Here is a 23841-nt window from a genome sequence, read left to right as displayed (position 1 = left end):
CTCTCTAACTCACAGAGATCTGCCTGCCTCTGCCTCCCAAGTGCTGGGATTAGAGGCGTGCACCACCACTCCTGGCTTTTGTTCACTTTTTTAAAAGTTTTTTTTTTTATTATCTCTCTCATGTGAGTGTGAGTGTGTGTGTGTGTCTCTCTCATGTGAGTGTGAGTGTGTGTGTGTGTGTGTGTGTGTGTGTGTGTACATGAGTGCAGATGCCCACAGAAGCCAGAGGCATCTGATCCCCCAGGAGCTGGAGTTACAGGCAGTTGTGAGCTGCCCAACATGGTTGCTAGGAATTGAACTAAGGTCTATTGGAAGAGCAGTATGTGCTCTTAACCACTGAGCCATCTCTCCAGTCCCACTTTGTTCACTTTTAACCCTTAAAGCCAAGCTATTTACAGGAGAGGAAATTACAGTTTAGAGAAGTTAAGTTTCTTGGTTGTTATTGTGACTAAGGTCACTCTTTCAGACTTGGTGACACTATGGGTGCAACCCCCATCCCACACAACTCCTTACGCTAACCCTATTTGTCCCATCTTAACTGTGGCCCTCCCAGAACCTAGCACGGGGCGTGGCATACATTAGGCACATAGTATGTTGACTAACCAATGAAGGCATGAAGAAATGAATGAGCCCGACTTGCTCATTAACCATCAGTCCAGTGGGGGTCACCCATGTGCTTGCTCAATCAGTGGCTATTTGAGTAGAATGCTTGTCTCTGAGACACTCTGAGTGTGGCAGTTCAAAATCCATCAGGAGAACTGAGACCCAGCAGAGGGTGCTTCCACTTCTGCCCTGGGACTGTGGAACAGACCGCTGTCTCTGGGCTGGTCTTTGATGCTGGGGACTTTCCAGTTCATGCAGGCAGCTGCATAGCATCTTGTATACTTCCCTGAACTTTATACACACCCACCAGTAGTACTTCTCTACCTAGAACACCCCTGCCCCCAGGAGCCTGTTCAGTCATTTCTGAATCCCCATCCCCATTAGTTTCAAGGCTGGGCACAGAATAGGCACCAAGTGGGTATTTGCTGAAATGATAACTGGGATTGGGACAGGGATTGTATCCTGGCATGACTTAGCTACTCTGTAGAACCCCTCACCCCAGCTTCTAGAGGCTGCTGACATCAGCGGTCCTGTGCTCCAGATCTTGACTTGTCTCCCAGCATCCCTTCCTCCTTTCCTGACCTTGACTTGATGGTTGCTTCCCAGCATCCCTCTCTCCTTCCCTGGCTTAACTATTTCAGACTACATCCTTAACCCAAAGGGCAGGCGGGGAGTGACCGTTGTCCGGAACCAAGACAGTGTTTTGGTGAGTGCATGGGCAGGAGGACACTGGGTCCTGGGGAGGCTGGTGTTGACCCCTGTGGGTAAAGATGATGTTACCAGTCCTACTGGTATGCTGTCTCCCTGGTGTTTGGCCTTGATGTCTGGCCTGGTGATATCAGAGGTCTGACCGTCTACACTGATGTCAGGTACTGACTGTATCTTTGATCCTGGAAGCTGATAGCTGCCCCTGGTGAGGGGTAAGGTAGATGTTCTCTATCTGGTTGAACCTCTGCGTTCTGGAACAGAGATGACAGTGGCTATGATATGGGGCTGACTCAGCCTTTCTGCTCCTTTTCTTCCCCTCTCCCCAGATATGCATTCAGGTACAGGCCCGGCAGTCCCATAGCCTCAACTTAGAGCTCACAGGCAACTGCAGTCTCTTGGCCCCCAACTTATACCCTAACGCTTGGACCAACTTCTCTGACCTTGGTAAGAATTGGACACTCTCTGGCCTTGGACATCCCTAAAGGGATCCCTCAGGTCTCCAAAGAGATACACCAGGGCACTGCAGAGACAGACACTAATGACCAGAATAGGACAAGCAGGCTTAAGGTCTCTTGTCAGAACAGAGCTATCCTTGCCTCAGAGGAGCTTGAAGCCTTCTGACTTTGAATCCTTCCTGTATGTTTCTTGAAGAAAGTCTCCTGGATTCCAACAAATGTGTGGATACTGGTGATTGCTACAGGAACAAAGAGGGCAACACAGGGGAGGATCAGAACACAGTCAGGAGGCCTCGGGCTGTGGAAAAGGAAGAGAAGGAGGAGGAAGAGGACAAAGAAGAAGACGCTGGTGAGAAGAGGCAGACCAGCTGCCTCCAGAGCCCATCTCCAAGCTGATAGCCTCCAGGGTCAAGGCATATTCAGGTCTGGGAGATGGGGCACTGGCTGGTCCTACAGGTGTGGCTAGTCCCAGCTCTGTCCTCTCATTTTTTTACATCTATTTATTTACTTATTTATTACACACACACACACACACACACACACACACACACACACACACACACACACCCATGCTGAAGAACATATGTGGAGGGCAGAAGGCAACTTGCAGTAGTCAGTTCTCTCCTTTTACCATGTGGGTTGGATTCTGGGCATCAAACTCAGGTCATCACACTTGACAACAAGTTCCTTTGCCCAGCAAGGTATCACTACTGCCCCCATCTTACAGATGGGGAAGCACTGAGCATAGAGGATGGGAGTGACTCCCGTAGTAGTCAGAGCCATGGCAGGTTCTGGCATTCTCTTTGCCTTTAAGATAAGAACGCCATTCTTAGGAGCTTTCCTAGCTTCCCTGAACTGAACGGTAGGATTTAAGTGTGTGTTGGGAGGTGGGTCTTACAAGGCAGGGCCTGCTACCCTTACTCCTACCCCAAAGCTCATACCCACTCCTGACCTGTTCCTTTTTCTTGGCCAGGCACCGAGATTGCCATCATCCTGGATGGTTCAGGAAGCATTGACCCCAGAGACTTCCAGACGGCTAAAAATTTCATCTCCAACATGATGAAAAACTTCTACGAGAAGTGTTTTGAGGTGGGCTTCCTTGAAGGCTGGCCTCACATCATCTGTCACTTATCTGTGTCTGTGTAACTGCTTCAAAGCAACCACCTTTTCATTTACTCATAGTTCAAATATTTGGGCTGAGCTCAGCTGGGTGACCCTTCTGTGGGACTTGCCAGGGGCTGCCATGCAGCTCTAGGCATCCCTTTGCTTGACAGTCTGTTTGGCCCGAGATGGCTCTACTCACTTATGGGGGGCATAGGTCTCCAGCAGACTAGCCCAACTTTTTCATGCACCAGTACCCCAAGAAGGCATGACCCAATATATGCATTTGCTCCTGTCCCATTGGCCAAAGTCACATGATCAATCCCATAGTCAATGTGGAGGGGTCTTCACAAGGTCATGGATTGACAGAGAACTCACCCTCCTCTACCACTACTTGATTAGTGCTTTCCCTTTGCCTTAGCATCTTTGCCCAAGGACAAGACAGATGAATGGTTTTCTTTCCTGTTTCCAGGAAAAGCCCTATCAGGAGTAGGAGTGGTTTGTAGTACAAATCTGCCAACCTCCTTCTCCATCCTCCCCTCCCCTCCAGTGCAGCTTTGCCTTGGTACAGTATGGGGAAGTGATTCAGACTGAGTTCGACCTTCAAGACAGCTGGAATGTCATGGCCTCCCTTGCCAGAGTCCAGAACATCACTAAAGTGGGGCATGTCACTAAGACTGCCTCAGCCATACAGCACGTACTGTGAGTGGGGTGCCACCAACCAGCTCTGCCAGAGACTCTGTGCCATAGTGCCAGGGGAGTGCCTGGACAGAACTGTGGAAGGGAGGGGGAGGCCAGGGTGCTAACTCTTCCTTGACTGAGAGAGGATGTGAGGGATGATACCCCAGGACTGTCCTCCAGAAACTCCTCTAAGGACTTCTTCCTGTGAAACACAGAGTGCTCAGGAGAAGGCTGCTGGGCTCAAATCTCAGCTTGTTCCTGTGCGAAGTCCTTTCCTAATCTCTTTATGCTTCCACATCCTCATGTCTAACAGGAGGATAGAAAAAGTCCTGATTTTGTGAGGTTTAAATGATTAAAATATATACAATGTTCATAATAGTGCTTGGTGTGTAAGTACCTTGTAAACCAGGCATGGTTGCTCATGCCTGTACTTCCAGCACTCAGGAGGCACAATTGTGAGTTTAAGGCCAACCTAGGCTACATAGTGAGACCCTGACTCAACCCCCTTCCCCAAATAAAATTTAAAAATAAAGTAAAATAATCTTAACTTAAAAATAAGTATGATGTCAGTATTGCGCACTCTTTTAATATAAAACACTATATTGTATATACATAAAAGGGGTAGACACAAGTGCTGTCCAGCCTACTGTAGGAAGCAGGGGAGGAACACACGTATCTCTGTGACTTGTGCCTTGCTGTGTGACATAAGAGCCAAATCCATAATTTTCTGGGCTTTTATTCCCCATTCTGTACGGCTCCTTAACCTCTCCAATTCTAGAGCAGGTTAGTGACTAAAATCTAATCTGGAACTCAGACATCCCTCTGGAAAATTGTCTTCTCTCTCTCCCCTGTTGTTAAGAGACAACATCTTCACAGCAAGCCGTGGCTCCAGGAAAAAGGCATCGAAGGTCATGGTGGTGCTTACTGATGGTGACATATTTCAGGACCCTCTTGACCTTAAAACTGTCATCAGCTCCCCAAAGATGCATGGTATTGAGCGCTTTGCCATCGGGGTAAGAACCAAGAGTTGAGAGGCAACCCCTGTGTCTGCACAGCCTAGGCAGGGAGGAAACCTATAGAGCCTTCTGGAAACAGTGTATCTAAACCCTCTCTATTCACAAACAGTCCTTTCCACCTGGCCTTCTGGTCCTGGCTCCCAGGTCCTGTACACCCCACTTCTTGTTGGGTCTTCTATAGAGGGCTCATTTTCAGCCATCCAGCCATGCACACAGCTCATTGGCTGACTGGGATGTGGAGAGGCTATATAAAGGTTCCTGGGTGGGGGAAGCTGGAGAGATGGCAGTTAAGAACGCTGGCTGTTCTTGCAGAAGACCCAGGTTCGAATCCCAGCACCCACATGGCAGCTAACAACTGTCCATAACTCCAGTTCCAGGGGATTTTATGGCCTGGGGAGTGAGTACTGAGCTGAGTTCTGGCAGATGACAGGAATAGCTGCTCTTAACTTAGGGAGGGAGGTCAGACTCTGTAGGCAGAGAGGACAGCATGCATCAAGAAGATGGAGGCTGGTTCGTCGGAAAACACTGGCAAAATGAGTTCTGGTGGGGCACGGTGGCACATGCCTTTAATCCCAGCACTTGGGAGGCAGAGGCAGGTGGATCTTCATGAGTTTGAGCCCAGCCTGGTCTATATAGTAAGTTCCAGGACAGCTGGGGCTACAGGGAGACCCTGTCTCAAAAAGACAAAAAAAAAACCAAAAACCCAAAACTGGAGTTCTGTTGGGGCTGTCAAGCTGTGAGCAGGGGAGGAAAGAGATGGTGATGGAGTCCCACTGATGGGGGACTCTGTGCAGGTGGGAGGTGCGTTTCAGAAAAATAGAACTTACGAGGAGCTGAAGCTGATCGCCTCCAATCCCAAGGAGACCCATGCCTTCAAGGTGACCAACTACACGGCTCTGGATGGGCTGCTGAGCAAACTGCAGCAGAGTATCATCCACATGGAAGGTGAGTGCTCCCAGGGGCCCTGCAAGAGCCCCTCAACATTCAGCAGGACACCCAGCACCTGCTCCAACCGCCCCCCTGCCCTGCTGCCCCATTTGCACCACCTCCCTGAGCCACAGCTCTTCATCTTTAAAAAGGCAATGATACCCCTAGTCCTCCTTGCCTCCCAGAATCTATGAAGCTCTGCTGAACTGGCGCTGGAGAAACAAAGATGACTGGGACATAGCTCCTTCCCTCAGGAGTTTACAGATGAGGAAACTGAGCTCCAGGAAGAAAGAATGAACTTCCCAGGCCTAGCCAGCCAGTATTTGCTAAAGCAGGACCCAGATCTCTGCTCTCAGCCCAGTGCTCTTCCTGTTACAGCAAATACCCACCCTCTAGGGGCCTGGCCCAGCTGGCCTCTTTCCCACATGGTCTTTCCCTGCCCTTTGGCACAGGGTGTTTCACCAGATTCCTTGATTTTCAGGCACAGTTGGAGATGCCCTTCACTACCAACTTGCACAGACTGGCTTCAGCGCCCAGATCCTGGATAAGGTTTGTGGCCCACTCTATACAGGCAGGCTCCCCCATTAGCATACTCAGTGATCACCAGGGTCTCAGGGGCTCCTGGCTCACACTTACTCTCTTGGGGTGTTTCTGAAGAAGTCATTTTAGGATGCAGAAAAATGTTAGCTCTCCCTAATCTGGACCACCAAGATAGACAAAAGAATGGCTGTGTTTACTGTTGGAGGTCATTTTGTGTGCTAAAGGATTGAGAGATTCTCTCAGATATGAGTAAGATTTAGCCTTAATGGTAAGCCCACCAAGGTGTGTAAGTGCACCACGTGTGTGCAGTGCCCACAGAGGCTAGAAGAGGGCGTCAGGTCCATTGGAACTGAAGTTACTGACAGTTGTTAGATGCCATGTGAGTGCTGGGAACTGAACCCAGGTCCTCTAGAAGAACAGCAAATGCCCTTAACCACGAGTCATCTCTGTAGCCCTTCATTCATACTTTAAATTTTTTTATTGATTGATTGATTGATCGATCTTTTTGAGGCAGGGTCACCCTGTAGTCCCAGATGGCCTGCAACTTGCTATGTAGACCAGGCTGGCCTCCATCACACAGAGATCCACCTGCCTCTTGCTGGGATTAAAGGTGGGATATCTTAACCACACCCAGCGATCTTGACTTTTTTTTAATACTCAACATCTGGGTCCCTTGTTGGCTTCCAGGGCCACAGTTGCCCCACGGGCTCTCCGGTACAAACAGTAAGTCAGTGTTTGCCATCTCGCCTTTCCGCCTGACTTCTGCCTGGTCTCTGGGTCTTTCCTTTCGGGTCTTCTGCAGGGCCAGGTGCTGCTTGGTGCAGTGGGAGCCTTTAACTGGTCGGGGGGCGCGTTGCTCTACGACACATACAGTCGTCGGGGCTGCTTCCTGAACCAGACGGCTGAGGACTCCCGAGCTCCCACGCAGTACAGCTACCTGGGTAAGAGAAGGGTGGGGCAGATGGATTTAGGGTGAGGGCAGGGCTTGGAGATAGGGGAGAGGGAGAGGCCTGAGCCTGGAGATTGGAAGGTCTTGAGGAATGTGGGAGGATGCAGGAGGGGCTGTGTGCTGGGGGCTGGGCGAGGGCAGGGTCTGGGTGTTGGATGGTGATAGGACAAGGACGGGTCCTGGAGATTGAGGGCGAGACAAGAGCTATGTCTTTAGGTAGAGGGAAGGGATGGTATGAGGGAGTAGGCGAAGTCTGGGACACAGGTTGCCTGTAGGTCTGCACATTAGGATTCCTGGTGGGGAGAAGTCATGGTCCCCACAGGGTGGGACCTCAGTTCGGTACCTTAAGGTTGAGAATTCTGGGTGGAGACAGGGTGGCCTTGGGTGCCTGCATAGAAGAGAACTGGGACCTCCATTAATAACAGTAATGAGTATCCCCATCCCTGACCTTGGACACCTATACCATGTTCATGTGATGAAAGGGGTGTGTGTGAAGCTGTATACATGGCAATGTGTACCACACACGCATCCTGGCGCATGTAGCTGTGCTGTAGAAGTGAGAATGCCTAGCTGGGAAGGTGGCGTTGAAGGGAGTGACTGGAGGTGGGGAGCACCGGTTTGCAGTCTCACCACCCTGGCTCCAGGTTATTCAGTGGCAGTTCTACACAAGGCCTGTGGCATCTCCTATGTGGCAGGGGCTCCTCGGCATAAGCACCGTGGGGCCCTATTTGAGCTCCAGAAGGACAGAAAGGTCACCTTTGTGCCACGGGTGGAGGGAGAGCAGGTACCTGTTGGGAAGCCCCCTTTCCACCAGTAGGAGCTCTGGGACCTGGGGAAAGGGAGGCTCCACCCTGGGCAAGGCTAAGGCTCTGGGTGGAATTCAGTGACCCTCCTGTCTGCCCAAAGTTTACCCCTCTGTGAGAACTCTGCTGTTTGCCCAATCCCCCTCACTTCCTTACTAATGAGAAGGCTAGTCTGGAACAACCCCAGCTGGGGGACCCAGAAAGAGCATAAGTAGGGGGTCTAGCCTTAGTGGGAGGTGGAGAGATGCCCATTCCATATTTGGGAGCACTGTGTTCCTGCTGGATGTAGATGGGGTCCTACTTTGGCTCTGAGCTGTGCCCTGTGGATGTGGACATGGATGGAACCACAGACTTCCTGCTGGTGGCTGCTCCATTTTACCACATCCGTGGAGAAGAAGGCAGAGTCTATGTGTACCGAGTACATGAGCAGGTGGGTGAGTCTTGAGCCTCTTGAGCTTGTCAAGGCTGTGCCTGTTTACAGAGGTGGCAGAGGTTGGGTGAGCCCTGACCTGACATCTGCTTGGCAATAGTGGGCAGTGAGGAAGAGTGTTCAGGGTGGATGGCTATCCCCTTACTCTCTTCCTTTCTCACTTGGGCGGTTGTTGGTAGCAGCTGTCATAGCTGCCCAGTTGACAGAATACTCACTCTGGTCTCACCTATTCCTCACAATAACTATGAGAATGGCTGTCACATTATGAGGAGGCTGGGGCTCAGTGAGGCACACTGATGCTGAGATTTGCCCAAGCTTTCCAAGTAAGCACGTGGGAGAGCTTCAACTGGTTCCCAGGCTTCTCTATTGCTAATATAGCATCGTGTTGGAATAGAGGAACAGGCTCCGGGTCCTGAACGTCAAGACAGGAAGACCCCAGCCTTTCTGTGGGCTCAGGCCCCTTGTCCCTTGCCTTAGAGTCCTGCTGGAGTTGAAATCAACAAGGGAGTGTGCCCTCTAGCTGTCCTGAACACCTTTCTTGAAGGCTAAGCAGCCTGTTTTCACTTTGCAGGATGGTTCCTTCTCCTTGGTGCACACACTGAGTGGGCACCTTGGACTCACCAATGCCCGCTTTGGCTTTGCCATGGCAGCTGTGGGGGATATCAATCAAGATACATACACAGATGTGGCCATCGGGGCCCCTCTGGAGGACTTTGGGGCAGATGATGGGGCCAGCTTTGGCAGCGTGTACATCTACAATGGACACAGGGACAGTTTCTCTGCCAGCCCATCCCAGGTGATCCTGTGGGCTCTTTCCTGTTTCCTCACTGGGTTTCAAACCTCTTCCAGACAGAATGAGCTGGTCCCTGAGGCAGCCCCAGTCCTGAATGTTGGGCCAACCTCTGGTGGCAGGGAGGAGAGTGCCAGTTTAGGCAAGAAGTTACCATACTTGGAGAGGTTCCAGGCTAGGGCCTCCTCCAGATCCTTCAGGAAGGGGAGGTAAAGGCACGGCCTCCTTTCCTCACCTGTCTCTTCCTTTGCATTTCTGACCATCAGCCCATTTCAGGTCTCCTCCTCTCTGCCTCTCCTCTGACTTCTGTCTCTACTAAACGCTTTCATGCTCCTCTTCCTTCCCCTCATCCAACTGCCTCCTAAGTACCTCCCCAGGGTGGTCCCCAGCCTCTTTTATACTTCTCAGTCAGGAACGTCTTCCCCCTCTAGATCTGTTACTCCTCTGTGCACCCATGCCCCTTCCTTTCCCCACCAAATGTCCAGGATAGTCCCCTAGCACCTTAATGCACAGCCTGACAGCTGTCACATTCCTAGTGATTCTAACTCTGTCCCGAATCCAACCCCTTGTCTCCATCCCCACCACCACAACACCAGCTCAGGCCTTACCACCCCTCCTTTGGGCTCCCCTACTACCCCAGCTCCCACCTCCAACCCATCTTCCCCTTGTGCCTCCAGTGATCCTGTGATCACTTCTGAACTGTGGTCCTGATGAGGTCACTTCTAAAGAGCTTTGCTGACACCCCCACCCCAGCCCCATCTCAAGCCTCCTTACACTCAGATCCCCTTGCCTTCTTCCACTCCTCCCCACCCCTGCACTGGCCCCTTGGTGGTTCCCTCAGAGTGCCCTGTTCTTTCCCTCTGCCTCTTCTATCAAGTCCCACCTGTCCTGTAGGGATCCACCCAGATGTCAGTTTGTTATCTATTTTCTGTTTCTAGATTGAGGACTCCCTGGGATGGGAAGCTGGGTGACCATGTTGAAGGGAATAGGAGGTGAAAGGGCTTCTCTTTCTCCTCCTTCCACAACCCTATGCCTGTGTTTCTCCCTCCGCAGCGGATCAGAGCCTCCTCTGTGGCCCCAGGACTCCATTACTTTGGCATATCTGTGGATGGTGGCCTAGATTTCAGTGGAGATGGCCTTGCCGATATCTCCGTGGGATCCCTGGGCCGGGCAGCTGTGCTCTGGTAAGGGATTACCCTGCATTGTAGGGCCCCGGGCCCCAGTCTTACCCTTTGATGTGCATTCAGTGGAACCTAAAGATGCCAGGTACCAAGGGAGAGAAGTGTAGAGCTTCAGGGCACAGGTTCTGGGGTCTGTCTGGCTGGGTTTGCTCCATGGTTTTGTGTGGATTATCTAATTCTAATTCCCAACTTCCTTATCTAATTGCCTGCCTCACAGCAGTGGGAGGATTGCATGAGGGAATCTGTGCAAGGTGTATAAAATAGTACTCAGGGATGGCTTGCAAGGAATTTCAGAATCCCTGGACTCCACCTTCAGGCAAGTTTTTGTCCTATGGTTATAAGTAAGCTGGCAGAGTCCCTGCCCTCTCCAGAGAGTTCCCCACCTGCCATCTGCTCAGCAGCACTCTTCATGGCTGCTCAGGGCCATCTCCAACTGAACAGATCTCTGAACAGAGCTCTTATTCATACCCATCTTCCATTCCCCGATCCACCCCTCTCCCAGGTTTTCTGTCTCAACAAATGCCACCATCATCCACCTAGACGTTCAAGACAAAACCCTGGTGCAACAGGCCTGTAATCTCAGCTACTTAGGAGGCTGAGGCAGGAGGATCATGAGTTCAAGGCCCACTTGGGCTACAGGGGATTTTTATCCTCTGTAGCCTTCCTCTTTGTTCTACAAGTTTTTGTTGGTGCTGACTCCATAACACCTCCCAGTACAGCAGGCTTTCTACTCTTCCAGGACTAATGCCACACAGACTTTCCTGTGCCCTCTCCATGTCATCTGTCCTCCACATGGCAGCTGCATGATCCCTCTACTCCACTGCTTAAACCCCTCAGTGACTCCCATCTGAGTAAAATCCCAGTTCTTTGCCAGGCCCTCCGGGGCTGTCTGTAGCTGATCTCGCCCACTTCCCCATCTCCACATCCTACTGCCACTTTGTTTCATTCAGGCTCTGGTCACTCTGATCTTTTTGTTCCTCAAACAAACCCAGCTCATTCCTGCCATAGGCACTTTGTATTAACTGTGTTTTCTGCCTAGAATGCTTTCCCCTTAGATCTTTACATAGCTGCCTTTTTCTCATTAAAAGCACTCATGTTTAAGGGCTCCTTATTACAGAGACTGTCCTGACCACCTGATCTAAGGAGCCTCCATTTCTATCACCTTATTCACTTACATTTTTATCATCACCAGTACCTAGTAGTTGTCCATTTTTGTTTATTTGCTGGTTGTCTGCCTATCTCTTTTCCTACTATTAATATATCCCAAGGACTCGGAGCACCCCTGCATGTTGGAGATCTGAGTGCAGCAGAATCTGTCTAGAAGTCCTGTGCTCGCTTCTCATGAGCCTCTTTGCTGTCTTGTGTAGCTCACGGCCCGTGGTTCACCTGAAGGTGTCCATGACCTTCACCCCCACTGCTCTGCCCATCGGCTTCAATGGCAGCATGGATGTAGATCTGTGTTTTGAATTCGACTCCTCAAGCTCATTGGGTGAACCAAGTAAGGCAGCCTGGTGGGTGCCCTGGGGTTGTCATTCCTGACTGGCTTGTGGGCACGAAGTGGAGGCTGGGATGGTCCTGATACCTCAGCTCTCTCTCCAGAAGCCTAGTACCGCTGTCATTAGGTTCTGTTAAATGCACTTGCCCCAGGAAGCTGTTGGGGAGAGTGAGGGGCTTCTGAGAGGATATTTGGAAAGGCAACAGTTGCTCGATCTCCACCTGCCGTCCCCCACTTGTGCATGTGCAGGACTCCCAGAAAGCCTCCCTCTGTCCATGACTTACGCCTTCTCCCCTTCCCTGACCGAGGTGGGACTGGAGAACCTACAGAGAGGAAGGCCTTGTCTCTCTTCTACCCCTTACCTGACACTCTGGGGGAATGTTTTCAGAAAGGGGGTGGAGGGGGAATGACTGTCACAGCCCCGGTGTCCACAGCCAAGAGCTCCCTTCCAGCAATCTCTCACCAAGTCCTCAAGGTTTAAACCTCATGAATAATCCTAGAGATGGCTCCTTGCAAGTCACAGAGCACTCTTCTTGGGTTAGGGTCATGATGAACCCCCTAGAAAATGACAGACCTAGCTGGGCATGGCAGTGCAAGCCTCTATGCCAGCACTTGGGAGGTAGGTAGAGGATCAGGTGTTTTCCTCAGCTATATATTAACTTCAAGGCTAGCCTGGGATACATGAGACCCTGTTTCAAAACAGAAGAGAAAAGAAAAGGGAAAGAAAAGAACAAAGAATAGACTTAACTACTTTCAGGTCACAGAGCCTGATGAGGGCTGGTGGACGCTGGGTAGGCTGTCTTTCCCTCACAGGGCCCTGATTTCTGTTTTGTACAGTAAGAGTTGGCCCAGTAATCTCCAAGATGTTTCCAGGCCTGCTGTGCTCAGACTTCATGATTTCTCTCTCCATTTACTGTCTTTCTCATCCTCTTCCTCCTTTTTTCCCTCCTTCCATCTCACTCTCCTGTCAAATCCCACTTTCTCTAAGAAAGGCTGGACTCAGTCCTAGGAATGTGCTGTGCTGGGCATGGGACCAGAACACTGACAGACCCTGAACAGGTACCAGCAGCAGTGAAAATATTCACCTTCAGAATGATGAGGAACCTGGAGTTTGGTCCAGGGAAGTGCCCACATGGGGCACCGTTCAGGAGAGGCTCACAGCCTCAGTAGGCTGGGGCTCTCTGTGTGGGCCTTGCCCCTCCTAGCCTTGTCAGAAGGTATGGTCTTCAACTCCAGGCCTCAGAGGCATGTGGCTCAACTACACAGTGGATGTGGATGTGACGAAGCAGAGGAAGAGGCTGCAGTGTGCTAACATGAGCTATTGTCCGAACCACCTTAGTGAGTGGAGCGATGGGTCTTCTCTGTGTGAACGCCTCTCGCTCATCCCCACAGAGGGAGAGGTAAGTAGAAGAATTTAGACAACAACCCAGAGAAAATATCTGTGCAATACAGAATCCACACATGCACATGAGGGGACTGAAGCAATCATGACACGTCAAGAACCATGCACCAGTACCGGAGATGTAGCTAATCCTGCCAGAAAGCCAAGCTTAAGAAAGTTGGACTATGGGTGTGGCTCAGTGGTACAGTGCATGCTTTGCATGTGTGAGGCCCTGAGTTTGGTCCACTGGAAAGGAAGGAACAGAGAAAGGAAAGCAGGGAGAAAGGGAAGGAGAGAGCGAAGGAAATCTACCCAAATCGAGCACTGACCGCATCTCTGAGCTTCCTGGAAGCTAGATTTCTTGTGATATTACTTTACAGTAACTACGGGCTGCAGCCCTTGAATCCATGTGAGAAAAATTGAACAATTAAAGGACAGAACTAGAAAGAAGTTATTTTAAATTTTTTTCTCTTGGTAAATACTCAGGGATTTTTTTTTTTTAATGTCCTTGTCAGAACTCAGAGCTTAACAGGACCTAGAACTTTGGACCTATATGGACCATTTATTTCAATAAGCAAACTTGTGAATTCTGTTCTGACTACATACCTGCTCCCAAGGTGCTTGCTACTTAAGAAAGGGTTTCTAGCATATCACAGCTCTCTAATAAAAATGTAGCCACATTTTCACCAGGCAGCTGAGCTCACTTGCTCTCATGTTCAAAGCTCTTATTCTGGCAGGCAGGCTCTACTTTCAGTTCTTAGCTCTCAAATATCCCTCCATGCTGCTTGGAGAAAGATCTTTGTAAACTTAAATGTGGCTGTGGCTCTTCCCTCCATGGCCCCCATGTGCCCTCCACACAAAGGCCAAGCCAGAGACCCTTTGTGATTGAGGTTAGAACCATAAAGCACCCTGATACCCAAGACTGGAGCAGATCCAGGGACACTTTTCCAAAGTTCTTGGCAGCTGGCTTGAGGGACGTTTCCCCTCAGCCTGGCTCCTTTGGAAGACTTCTGGTTCATCATTGTATTGTTTTATTTCTTTTTAAAATTTTTTATTTCTTTTTATTTTATGTGTATAAGTGTTTTGCCTACATGTACGTATGTGTACCTGTGTCATGCAAAGCACGAGGAGGCCAGAAGAGGGTGTTGGATCCCCTGAAACCGAGTTTTATATGCTTGTTAGATGCCATGTGGCTGTTGGGAACTGAACCTGGGTCCTCTGTAAAAGTAGCCAGTGCTCTTAACTGCTGAGCCATCTCTCCAGCCCCCATTGTTTATTTCTTAACACTACATTGGGGTTAAAAGTATTCTTCTTCTTCTCCACATCTGACTCCTCCTCTGCTCCCATGACAACCCACAGCTCTGTGAGGAGGACTGCTTCTCTAACATCACTGTCAAGGTCAGCTACCAGCTCCAGACACCTGAGGGAAGGAGGGGCCACCCTAACCCCATCCTGGACCGCTACATCGAGCCCTCTGCTATCTTCCAGGTGACTCTGCTCACAGGAAGGACCCAACCCTCCTGGGATCATCCCACAAAAAGTACTGTTCCCTTAACTTCAAAGAAGACTAGAGTTGGGAGGGAGGGTCGTCAGGCTGTGTCAGTGGGGACGTGGACTCCCTAAGAAGGTGTGTTCATTGCTCATTGGTAACAGATCTCCAGCCATCACCCCTGGCTCATTCACAAAATGTGCTCCCAACATATTTAGTGAAGCACAGACACACTGTATGCTGGGGCTCTTCCTTGATAGGGTAGCTGAGGGTGGTGTAGGACAGTTGGGTAGAATGCCTGCTTAGGATGTATGAAGCCTTGTGTTCATCCCTAGCACCAAATCAAGCTGGGCCTGGTGCATCACATGGCTGTAATCCCAGCACTTAGAGGTAGAGTCTAGAGGAACAGAAGTTCAAGGTCATCCTTGGCTGAAAGGTGAGCTCAAGGCCAACCTGAGCTACATGAAATCTTTTCTTAAAAAAAGAAAAAAAAAGTTCTAGGAGCTTTCATCGAATTTAATTGTAATTTATCTTAGTCACTTTTAAGTTGGAATGATTGATTTATGCTTTTCTTTGTCTTTATTTTTGAGACAGGGTCTCATGCAGCCTAGACTGGCTTCAAACTCCCTATGTAACCAAGGATGACCTTGAACTCCTGATCTTCCTCCTTCAACCTTCCAACTGCTGAGATTATAGGCTTGTGACACCATACCCAGTGCATCTCCTTGTCTCAGATAACCTTCACAGTTTTGAAGGGCACAAGATAGTCATTTTATGGACTGTTCCTTCATTGGGTTTTTCTGATGCTTCCTATGTTTAGATGCAGGCTGTGAATTTTTGGCAGGTTTATCACAGAAGTAAAACTAAGGAGTTGACTGTTTCCTTCATTGCAAAATAAAAACAAAAAAGCCAAAAACTTGGCTACTTTAGCAAATTTGAGTTTTCAACTCAAACTGGGGCTTGAAGAGAACTTCTGAGACAAATGTGGCTTTTCCTTTTCTTTTTCACTTTTCTAGACAAGGTCTTGCTATGTAGTCAGGGCCTCAAACTCATGAACCTGCCTCAGTATCCCAGTGCTAGAATTATAAGCAAATGTGACTTTCTGATTTGGTTTGTGATATGTAGGCAAAATTACAAAGGTCATGGTGGGGGTGGGGTGAGATACTGCCAAGGATTTCACCTGACATTACTTGGTCAGGTGGCCCTATTCCTGCCCCAACTGTTTCTGCCTATATGAAAGGGCTAGGAAGCTTTCCTTCACAAAGGTTTTCCTCCCCAGATGTTAGAAGTAGAGAGCTGCTTGTGAGTGTTAGTGCTCAGTGCATGACAGGAACAGGTCAGACATGTCTCTTGATCAGCAAATCTCACCCATCTTTGAGCTTGGCTAGAGGTCCTGATGGTGTGCCCATGTTGTGTAGGAATGTCACACACAGCTCTCTTGGCTGTGTGGACACAGTCCCCACTGCCAGTCTTTACTTTCCTCTCACTGTACTTCTCTAAGCAGGAGGACAAGATGGACAGAAGTGTCCTTAAGGAGAGTCAGGGCTGCTGGAGAAGGTGGGGTCTCTGGGCTGACCCTGCTCCCTCTTTCTTTGCTTACAGCTTCCCTATGAGAAGGACTGCAAAAATAAGCTGTTCTGCACCCCTGAGATCCAGCTGGCCACCACCATCTCTCAGTGAGTTGGATCTTGTCATCGTCACTGTAGTTTCTGTGGTTGGTTTCCTTCTAAAGGTTCATGTGGGCACACTCCCTTCCCCTTCCTCAGGGCTCTCAATAGGCTTTTGCATTTGCTATTTCAGCCACCTTCTGAGGGAGGCAAGACAGAGATTTGTCTTCCCATTTTATAGATCAGGAAACATATCAGTAGTTGAAGCCTTTCGTAGAGTCCCAGTAGTCATTTGGCAAACATGAACCCAGGTCTCCTGACGCCATGGACAATGTTATGTTCACAGTGATCCTCATTCCTAGGACTACTTCTCTGGTACACCTGTGGGCCAAATTTATGCGCTAATCCATGGAGTATTTCTGGAGTATGTACTCTGTTCCAGGCACTAGTACTGAGAAAAACTTCAGTGAATAACACAGATTAAAAAATGTGAAAACATGGTGGTGCACGCCTTTAATCCCAGCACTTGGGAGGCAGAGGCAGGTGGATCTCTGTGAGTTCAAGGCCAGCTGGGGCTACAAGGAAACCCTGTCCCAAAAAGACCAAAAAAAAAAAAGGAAAACAATAGATAACTAATCCCTAGGTTGATGGGATATCTAGTACAAAGAAAAGTCAGGCAGAGAGTGGAGAAGCAAAGTTTTAAACAGAGTGGTCAGATCTGAGGGTGGAGCAGATGCCCTGATGGAAGCATTCCTGGCAGGTGGGAGGTAGAGCAAGGGTCCTGTGTGGATGCAGATGGGTGAGCAGAGGTCTAAGGGTTCCTCATAGGGCCTCAGAAGGGCTTTCACTGTGATCTGGGATGCCAGATGAGTGACATAATCTCATATTTTAAAAAAATGTTTTAAAAACTTCTCTTATTTATTTTTATTTGTATGAGTGTTTTGCCTGCATGTATATAGGTGTACCTCATATATGCAATGCCCACAGAAGCAAGAAGAGGGTACTGGATCCTCTGAAACTGGAGTTACAGACAATTGTTAGTCACCATGTGGGTGCTGGGAACCAAACCTGGGTCCTCTGCAAGAGCAGCCAGTGCTCTTATAACCACTGAGCCATCTCTCCAGTTCCTGGTCGCACATTTAACATTCTATTTCTTGCTGGTGTGTTGAGTATGAACTGTAGGAGAAGGTAATTACTACTGGGACAGTGCAGGTACAGGTGAGAGGATGTGGCTTAGCCTGGGTGACAGCAAAGTTAGTGGTTACCTTTTGAAATTAGAGTCCTAAGATTTGCTGATAGTGCATGTAGGGAATGAGGAGAGGGCTCACAGCCTGAGCATCTACAACTGCATCATCCAACACACTTGTCACTAGTCACACTTAGCTGTTTAATTTTAGTCATTATATTGAAATACAACTAAAGATGTAGTTTAGTGACACCTGCCATATTTCAAATACTGAACACCTTCATACAGTTAATTATATCAGACAGCACAGATGTGGACCACTTCTCTATCACTGCAAATATTCTATTGCAATACCCTGAATCCAGCTCCCCAGATGAGTTGAACTAAGATCATGAGTTTGGTTTTGGACCTGTGGTGGTCTTAAAATGTCCTCCCTGGCTACTAGTGCTGGGTGTCATGTTACTCATGGCCAGTTGTCTGGATCTTTTCCAGGAATGCTTGGCCTATGGTAGTCATTTGTAGGACTTGATTTCAGATGTGAATGATTAGTGTGGCGCAGCACTAAGGAACCAATTCAAGGCCTTGAGTGCTTTGGAACGAAGCCTAACAAGCAGACACAGCTGTTCCCAACAGGGAATGAATGACAGCCAGGAACTACCTCCCAGTCAGTTCCTTGTGAAGCAGATGCAGCAAGCTCATCTTGCCGTGCATCGCCACCTAGTGTACATAGCTAGGAAGCTACTCCTGAGCCCAATAGTGTTCAGGGTTGTAGTGGTTTTTTACTTTTCTGCAGACATTGATAGCCTAAAAAGTCTCATCAGAACTACAGACTCTCTTGCCTGGACTATGTAGTGAGATATCCAGGGATGTTGGTTCATATCTATAATCCCAACACTTGGGAGGCTGAGACAGAGGGACTGTCTCAAGTTTGAGGTCAGCCTGGGCTACATGGTGAGTTCCAGGCTAGCTTGGACAATGGAGTGATAGTCTGTCTCAAAAACTAACCAACAAATCAATCAACCAACCATAATGAGCTGGGGATGTAGCTCAATGGTAAAGCTTATATCTAGAATGCATGAGGCCCTAAGTTCAATATTTAGTACTGAAAAAAAGAAGGAAAGAAAGAACCAGGTGTACATACCTGTGAGCCCAGCACTTGGGAGGTAGAAACAGGAAGATCAGGAGTTGAAAGCCAGTATTGGCTCCATAGACATTTTGAGGTCAGCCTGAGCTACAAAAGACCCTGTCTCAACTCCCTATCCCCCAAAACAACCCAAAACAAAACCCCAAACTACAGACCCTTCATCCTCGAAGACATAAATGCTTACTTACATTCCAGACCTCCAGAAACTGTCCCTCTATCTCAGGTTAAGAACCTTGTTAAGTATTTTGACAACACTCAGATCTCCTGGGTAGTATAACCAACAGACATTGTGCATCTCTACCTTGCTAGTCTGTAAGAACTCTGTTCATGTCCCAGACAGAATTCATCTTCCTCATCTTCCTCTGTCCTAGGGTTTCCCTCCTGTGTGAATAATACTATGAGATATCCACTACTACTACTACTACTACTACTACTACTACTACTACTACTACTACTACTACTACTACTACTACTACTACTACTACTACTACTACTACTACTACTACTACTACTACTACTACTACTACTACTACTACTACTACTACTACTACTACTACTACTACTACTACTACTACTACTACTACTACTACTACTACTACTACTACTACTACTACTACTACTACTACTACTACTACTACTACTACTACTACTACTACTACTACTACTACTACTACTACTACTATTACTACTATTACTACTACTGTTTGCCTTTGTTTGAGACAAGGTCTTGTTCTGTAGCTCGACCTGGCTTTGAATATGCAGCGATGCTTTCTCCACCTCACCTCCCAAGTGCTGGGATGGCAGGTGTGACCCACCGCCCCTGCTCTGTTGTCTTATTTCAGGTGTGTATCATCACTCAGATGAATTTCCACAGCAGACTCTGTCTTTGCCTCTTATTATTTTAAATTATTTTAATTATATTTATTTGTATGTGCATATGTGTATGTGTGGGTCCGTGCATGCCACAGCCTGTGTGTGGGGAGACACTTGCAGGAGTCTGTTCTCTCCTACCATATGGGCCCCAGATCAGACTCAGGTTGTCAGGTTTGACGATAAGCGCCTTTACCTGCTGAACCATGGTGGCAGCCCATTATTTTCACTTTCATCAACCCATCTTTTCTCAGCTGTGATAAAATGAAAACCAGAACAATACCAAACATACACCACATTACTTCCCAGATCTGCACATTCCACCTTTGGACATTTCAGATAGCTGAAAATTTTTCTTGCAGAATGTGGCGATACACACCTGTAATCCCAGCAGTCAGGGGGCTGAGGCAAGAGGATCATAAGTTTGAATTCAGCCTTGGCTACAGTATAGTGAGTTCCAGGTCAAGTGAAACCCTGTCTCAAAAAACAATAGGGCTGATGAGATGGTTCAGTAGATAAAAGCACTTGCCATGAAAGCCTGATGACATGAGTTCAATCCCCAGAACCTACCTGAGAGTCCTCTGACCTCCGTGCACATGCTGTGGCATGCCTGCACTCTCTTACACACACAATAATAATTTTTTGTTTTGTTAACCACATTGTTTTATAGATTTCAATGATTAAAGTCTATGCAGTCTAGGGCCCCCAAATTCCTCAGTATTGTAGAAGTGTTCACTCACATGTACCCCTAAATCTTTTCTAAGCTATACTCTTTTTTTTTTTTAAGGCAGGGTCTCTCATGTGGCCCAGGCTGGCCTCAAACTCACTATGTAACAAAGGTTGACCCTGAACTTCTGATCTTCTTGCCTCTACCTCCTGAGTGCTAGTATTATAGGTGTATGTGTCACCATGCCTGGTTTATGTCGTGCTGGGGATCTGACTGAGGCCTTTGAGCCCTAGGCAAGCACTGTACCAACTGAGCTGCAGCCCTGGCTAACTGTAGGATTTTGATTGGAGGGGCCTGAGTGATTTTGTGTGTGGGAAAACTGAGCTAAAAAAAAAAGGGGTGCTTTACTCTCTGCTGACTGCAGGGGAGCAGCTGGTGTGTCTACAGTACTCCATAAATATTTATGAAATAGATGGGTTTATGTCATGAAAGATCTTGCTGAAGGTCACCATGGTAGAAAGCGGATTTGGATCCTCAACTTTCTTTGGAGGCTTTTAGACTTGGGAAAAGGGGTCTCTTGCTTTCTGTTTCCTCTTCTTCAAAACAGAAAGTGATTATACTACTTTGTAGGGTAATTCTGAGGATTAATTGAGTACAGGAGGTATGGTGTTTGACACATGGTAGTCACTAAGTAAATGGTAGCCACTATAATCTCACACACCACTGAAGGTGGACCCGCATCTGGTTGTGTTAAAAGAAAATCTAGACCTTTAGGCATGTTATTTCAGAAGCTAGTTGAGAATGTGCTCTTCTGTAGTTTGGAAGTATTTACAGATTTAATAAATCGGCAACATTTCTTTTTACCTTGCACAGGCAGGACCTGGTGGTGGGTGTCACAAAAGAACTGACCGTGAACATCAGCCTAACTAACTCTGGGGAAGATTCCTATATGACAAACATGGCTCTGAATTACCCTATAAACTTACAGTTTAAGAGGATACAGAAGGTAACTATGGCAGCAGCTTGGGAAACATGCAGCTCGTGGCTTTCCCTTGTGGCCCATCTGCTTTTCTGTGGAAGCCTCCTGCTCTGCCAGCACTCGAATAGCAATGAGATGAATCCTCTCCAGTCCAATGCATATGCCCTAAAACCCTTCTGTGGCACCGTTTCTCTACATATTCCCCCAACCCTGACTGCAACCTTTCTTAGCCAGGACTGTGAGAGATAAGAGATAAGCTTATGAGCTTAGGCATTGAGAAGTAAAAATTCTGCCCTGCTGTTCACCTGGCAGGGATCACAGACACAGTCAGGTGAGAAGACATTAGGAAACATGTAGCTAAAGTGTCAGATCGCCGAAAAGTTTTGTTCTCTTATTTCAAAGATGGTCAGAAACTTTGGTGTTTGATGTTATATCAAGAAGGATACCATCTCACTCTTGTCTGAGAATCTAAGTCACTTTGACACAGTAGATACAATATCTAGCTGAGATAGAGCTGCATTCCACATGCATATTAATAGGGACCAAATTGTAGCTGGCACTAACTGATTCCTTTCCTCTGCCCTGCTTTGAGGCTATCTGAACTGTTCTGTTTACATTTCACTTTAATCTTGATCTCCCACCCCTAGAATCCTCTAATAGCTCTGCATTTTCCTTTGTTGGGTGAGGACACCCCAAAGGGCAGTTTGGCCTAAATTAGCATCCACTGTGTGAAAAAATGAAATTCTCTCCTATGTATGTAGAATGGAACTAGTGATGAGACTATTTGTGGGGAAACCATTTTCTGTATTTGTAGTCTAGATGAGGAGCCCTGGTTGGAAAGTCACATGGCAGGGCTTGAGCCCATGCAGACCTTCTCCTCCATCTCAGAGTGACACTTGCACTGGTCCACAGCCCAGTTCCAATGCCTCCTTCCTCATTCGGACTTCACAGTCCTGCTAGCTGGAACCAGTCTCTCTACTGCTCATTTCCTCTCACTGAACCATCCCTTAGGCTTTGTATTTATACCCAACTCTCAGATGTGAGGAGGCCAGGGACCAAGTGTGGCTTGTGTCCCCAGCTCCTGGCAGCATGACATGTAAAAAAATCAGTGAATTGGTACAAGGAAACTGTTCTTTTGCTCAAGAAAAGCATCCCCTTCTGTGTTGACAGCCTTCCTCTCCAGACATTCAGTGTGATGACCCTAAACCAGTTGTTTCTGCCGTGCTCATGAACTGCAAGATTGGTCACCCCATACTCAAGAGATCATCTGTGAGTCTATCTTTGGCTGGTTCCTCTCACTACCCTGGAGTTCCCACTCATTTGCATCTTCCAGTTGTGGTCTCTCTGCTTCCCTTTGCTATAGTCAATGCATAGCAGTGCTTTAGAACTGCCAAGGCTGCTCTGAAGAGTATTGGTGGGAATGCAGAGATTAATTTCCACTGTAGGGCATAGGCAGCGTTGGCTTCCCTGTAGAAAGCAGAGGGACGTGGGCACAGTATGCACATCAGACCTATTTTCTTTGTACTGTGGGAAATCTCTGCTGCGGTTTCCTCAGTTGCAGAAGGGGAATGATCTACCTGGCTCACTCCACGCTTGTATTGTGAGGCACACATGAAATAGTGGCTGTGGAAATATACTGTGCTACCAAAAATGTGAGGAATGTAACCTGGAGGCATGTAAACCGGGTGTCCTAGTGCTGCTTAGTCAGTATAAAGTAGTTTGGATCGAGTTAATAAGGCAGCCATCCAATGACCATTTTCACTTACTCTTTTATGTCCCCCTTTAAAACAGGCAAATGTCTCAGTTGTCTGGCAGCTAGAGGAGAGTATCTTCCCAAATAGGACAGCAGACATCACTGTGACCATCTCCAAGTAAGTAGTGACTGTATTAGCACTCAGGCTCCAGCCTGGGAGAAACCCCTCAGGTACATGCTGTGAGCGCTGTGGCCCCTCCCTGCCCAGAAAGGGAACTTTACTGAGCCCACACAAGGCCTCTGTTGTGACTCTTACCAGAAATTTAAAGTATTTTTATTCACACAAGATTAGGGCATACTCTGGGGGAATGAGTTTTTGAACTAGAGCCTTAGTTCTGACCTATTTAACTGATGTTTAACTGCAAAGCCTCCATGTTTAAAGGTAGGGAGCATATGGTGCTGGGAAGGGAAATTCTGCTCAGGCAACGTGTGGAGACATTTATGATTGCCATGAACTAGAAGGCGCTCCAGGCTTCTAGTGGAGAGAGACCACAGAGGCTACAACCATGGTACAATGCAGAGGATAAGTCAGTAACAGAATTCTCTGGCTCCAAATGTCAAGTGTTGAAGCTGAGAAATCCTCTTAAAAACCAACATTCCTCTGTGTGGGCTTCTAAGTGAAGGTAACAAAACAGTTGTGCTGTGAACTAACATTCTTATTCCCAGTTCCAATGACAAGTCTTTGGCCAGAGACACCCACAGGCTTCAATTCAGGCATGCCTTCATTGCAGTTCTCTCCAGGTAAGTACTCCCCAGGGGCCAACACCTGTGACACTGGCATGCAGAAAGTACAGCTTTGGGTTTTTTGTCTCGGACAGAAGTGACCGTCAGGATGGATGAGCAATGAATGCCCTTCTTTGAAAGGAGGCTGCTTAGAACCCGGGCTCTCTTTGATACTAATGATTGGGTTTTTGAAACACCATAGTGGTCATTCAAAAGAACCAGTGCTAACTGGTTTTGCTACAAAAGGGAGTCAGTGTGATACTATAGAAGGGAAGAGAGGGGCTGTGGAATTGGGAAGAGTTGGAGAGGGGCTGGGAAGATGGCTCAGTGGTTAATCACCACACAAGCATGAGGGTCTGAGTT

At 48.0% G+C, this 23841-nt stretch overlaps 1 protein-coding gene across 5 annotated transcripts in view; it reads left to right on the top strand.

Moving 5' to 3' along the window:
- Itgae (integrin subunit alpha E) overlaps nucleotides 1-23841 on the top strand; it is a 45927-nt gene that overhangs the window by 9399 nt on the left and 12687 nt on the right. For 3 of the 5 annotated variants that reach the window (XM_029557467.1, XM_029557464.1, XM_029557468.1), the window contains exons 3-23: nucleotides 1245-1309; nucleotides 1638-1755; nucleotides 1963-2115; nucleotides 2740-2855; nucleotides 3418-3569; nucleotides 4408-4561; nucleotides 5359-5509; nucleotides 5973-6040; nucleotides 6834-6972; nucleotides 7625-7764; nucleotides 8073-8213; nucleotides 8785-9009; nucleotides 10057-10187; nucleotides 11552-11682; nucleotides 12916-13079; nucleotides 14420-14548; nucleotides 16152-16225; nucleotides 20897-21029; nucleotides 22173-22271; nucleotides 22794-22873; nucleotides 23422-23496. In XM_029557467.1, the coding sequence (XP_029413327.1) occupies nucleotides 1245-1309; nucleotides 1638-1755; nucleotides 1963-2115; nucleotides 2740-2855; nucleotides 3418-3569; nucleotides 4408-4561; nucleotides 5359-5509; nucleotides 5973-6040; nucleotides 6834-6972; nucleotides 7625-7764; nucleotides 8073-8213; nucleotides 8785-9009; nucleotides 10057-10187; nucleotides 11552-11682; nucleotides 12916-13079; nucleotides 14420-14548; nucleotides 16152-16225; nucleotides 20897-21029; nucleotides 22173-22271; nucleotides 22794-22873; nucleotides 23422-23496 (2638 nt within the window). The remainder of the gene's footprint in view (nucleotides 1-1244; nucleotides 1310-1637; nucleotides 1756-1962; nucleotides 2116-2739; nucleotides 2856-3417; nucleotides 3570-4407; nucleotides 4562-5358; nucleotides 5510-5972; nucleotides 6041-6833; nucleotides 6973-7624; nucleotides 7765-8072; nucleotides 8214-8784; nucleotides 9010-10056; nucleotides 10188-11551; nucleotides 11683-12915; nucleotides 13080-14419; nucleotides 14549-16151; nucleotides 16226-20896; nucleotides 21030-22172; nucleotides 22272-22793; nucleotides 22874-23421; nucleotides 23497-23841) is intronic. The other 2 variants (XM_029557465.1, XM_029557466.1) reach the window with 2 other exon arrangements.

The sequence above is a fragment of the Nannospalax galili genome, unplaced genomic scaffold (assembly GCF_000622305.1).
Source record: "Nannospalax galili isolate Female #2095 unplaced genomic scaffold, S.galili_v1.0 scaffold888, whole genome shotgun sequence".
In the NCBI taxonomy this organism is placed as follows: domain Eukaryota; kingdom Metazoa; phylum Chordata; class Mammalia; order Rodentia; family Spalacidae; genus Nannospalax; species Nannospalax galili.
The sequence above is the reverse complement of the archived record's forward strand: the minus strand, read 5'-3'. Positions and strand labels throughout refer to the sequence as shown.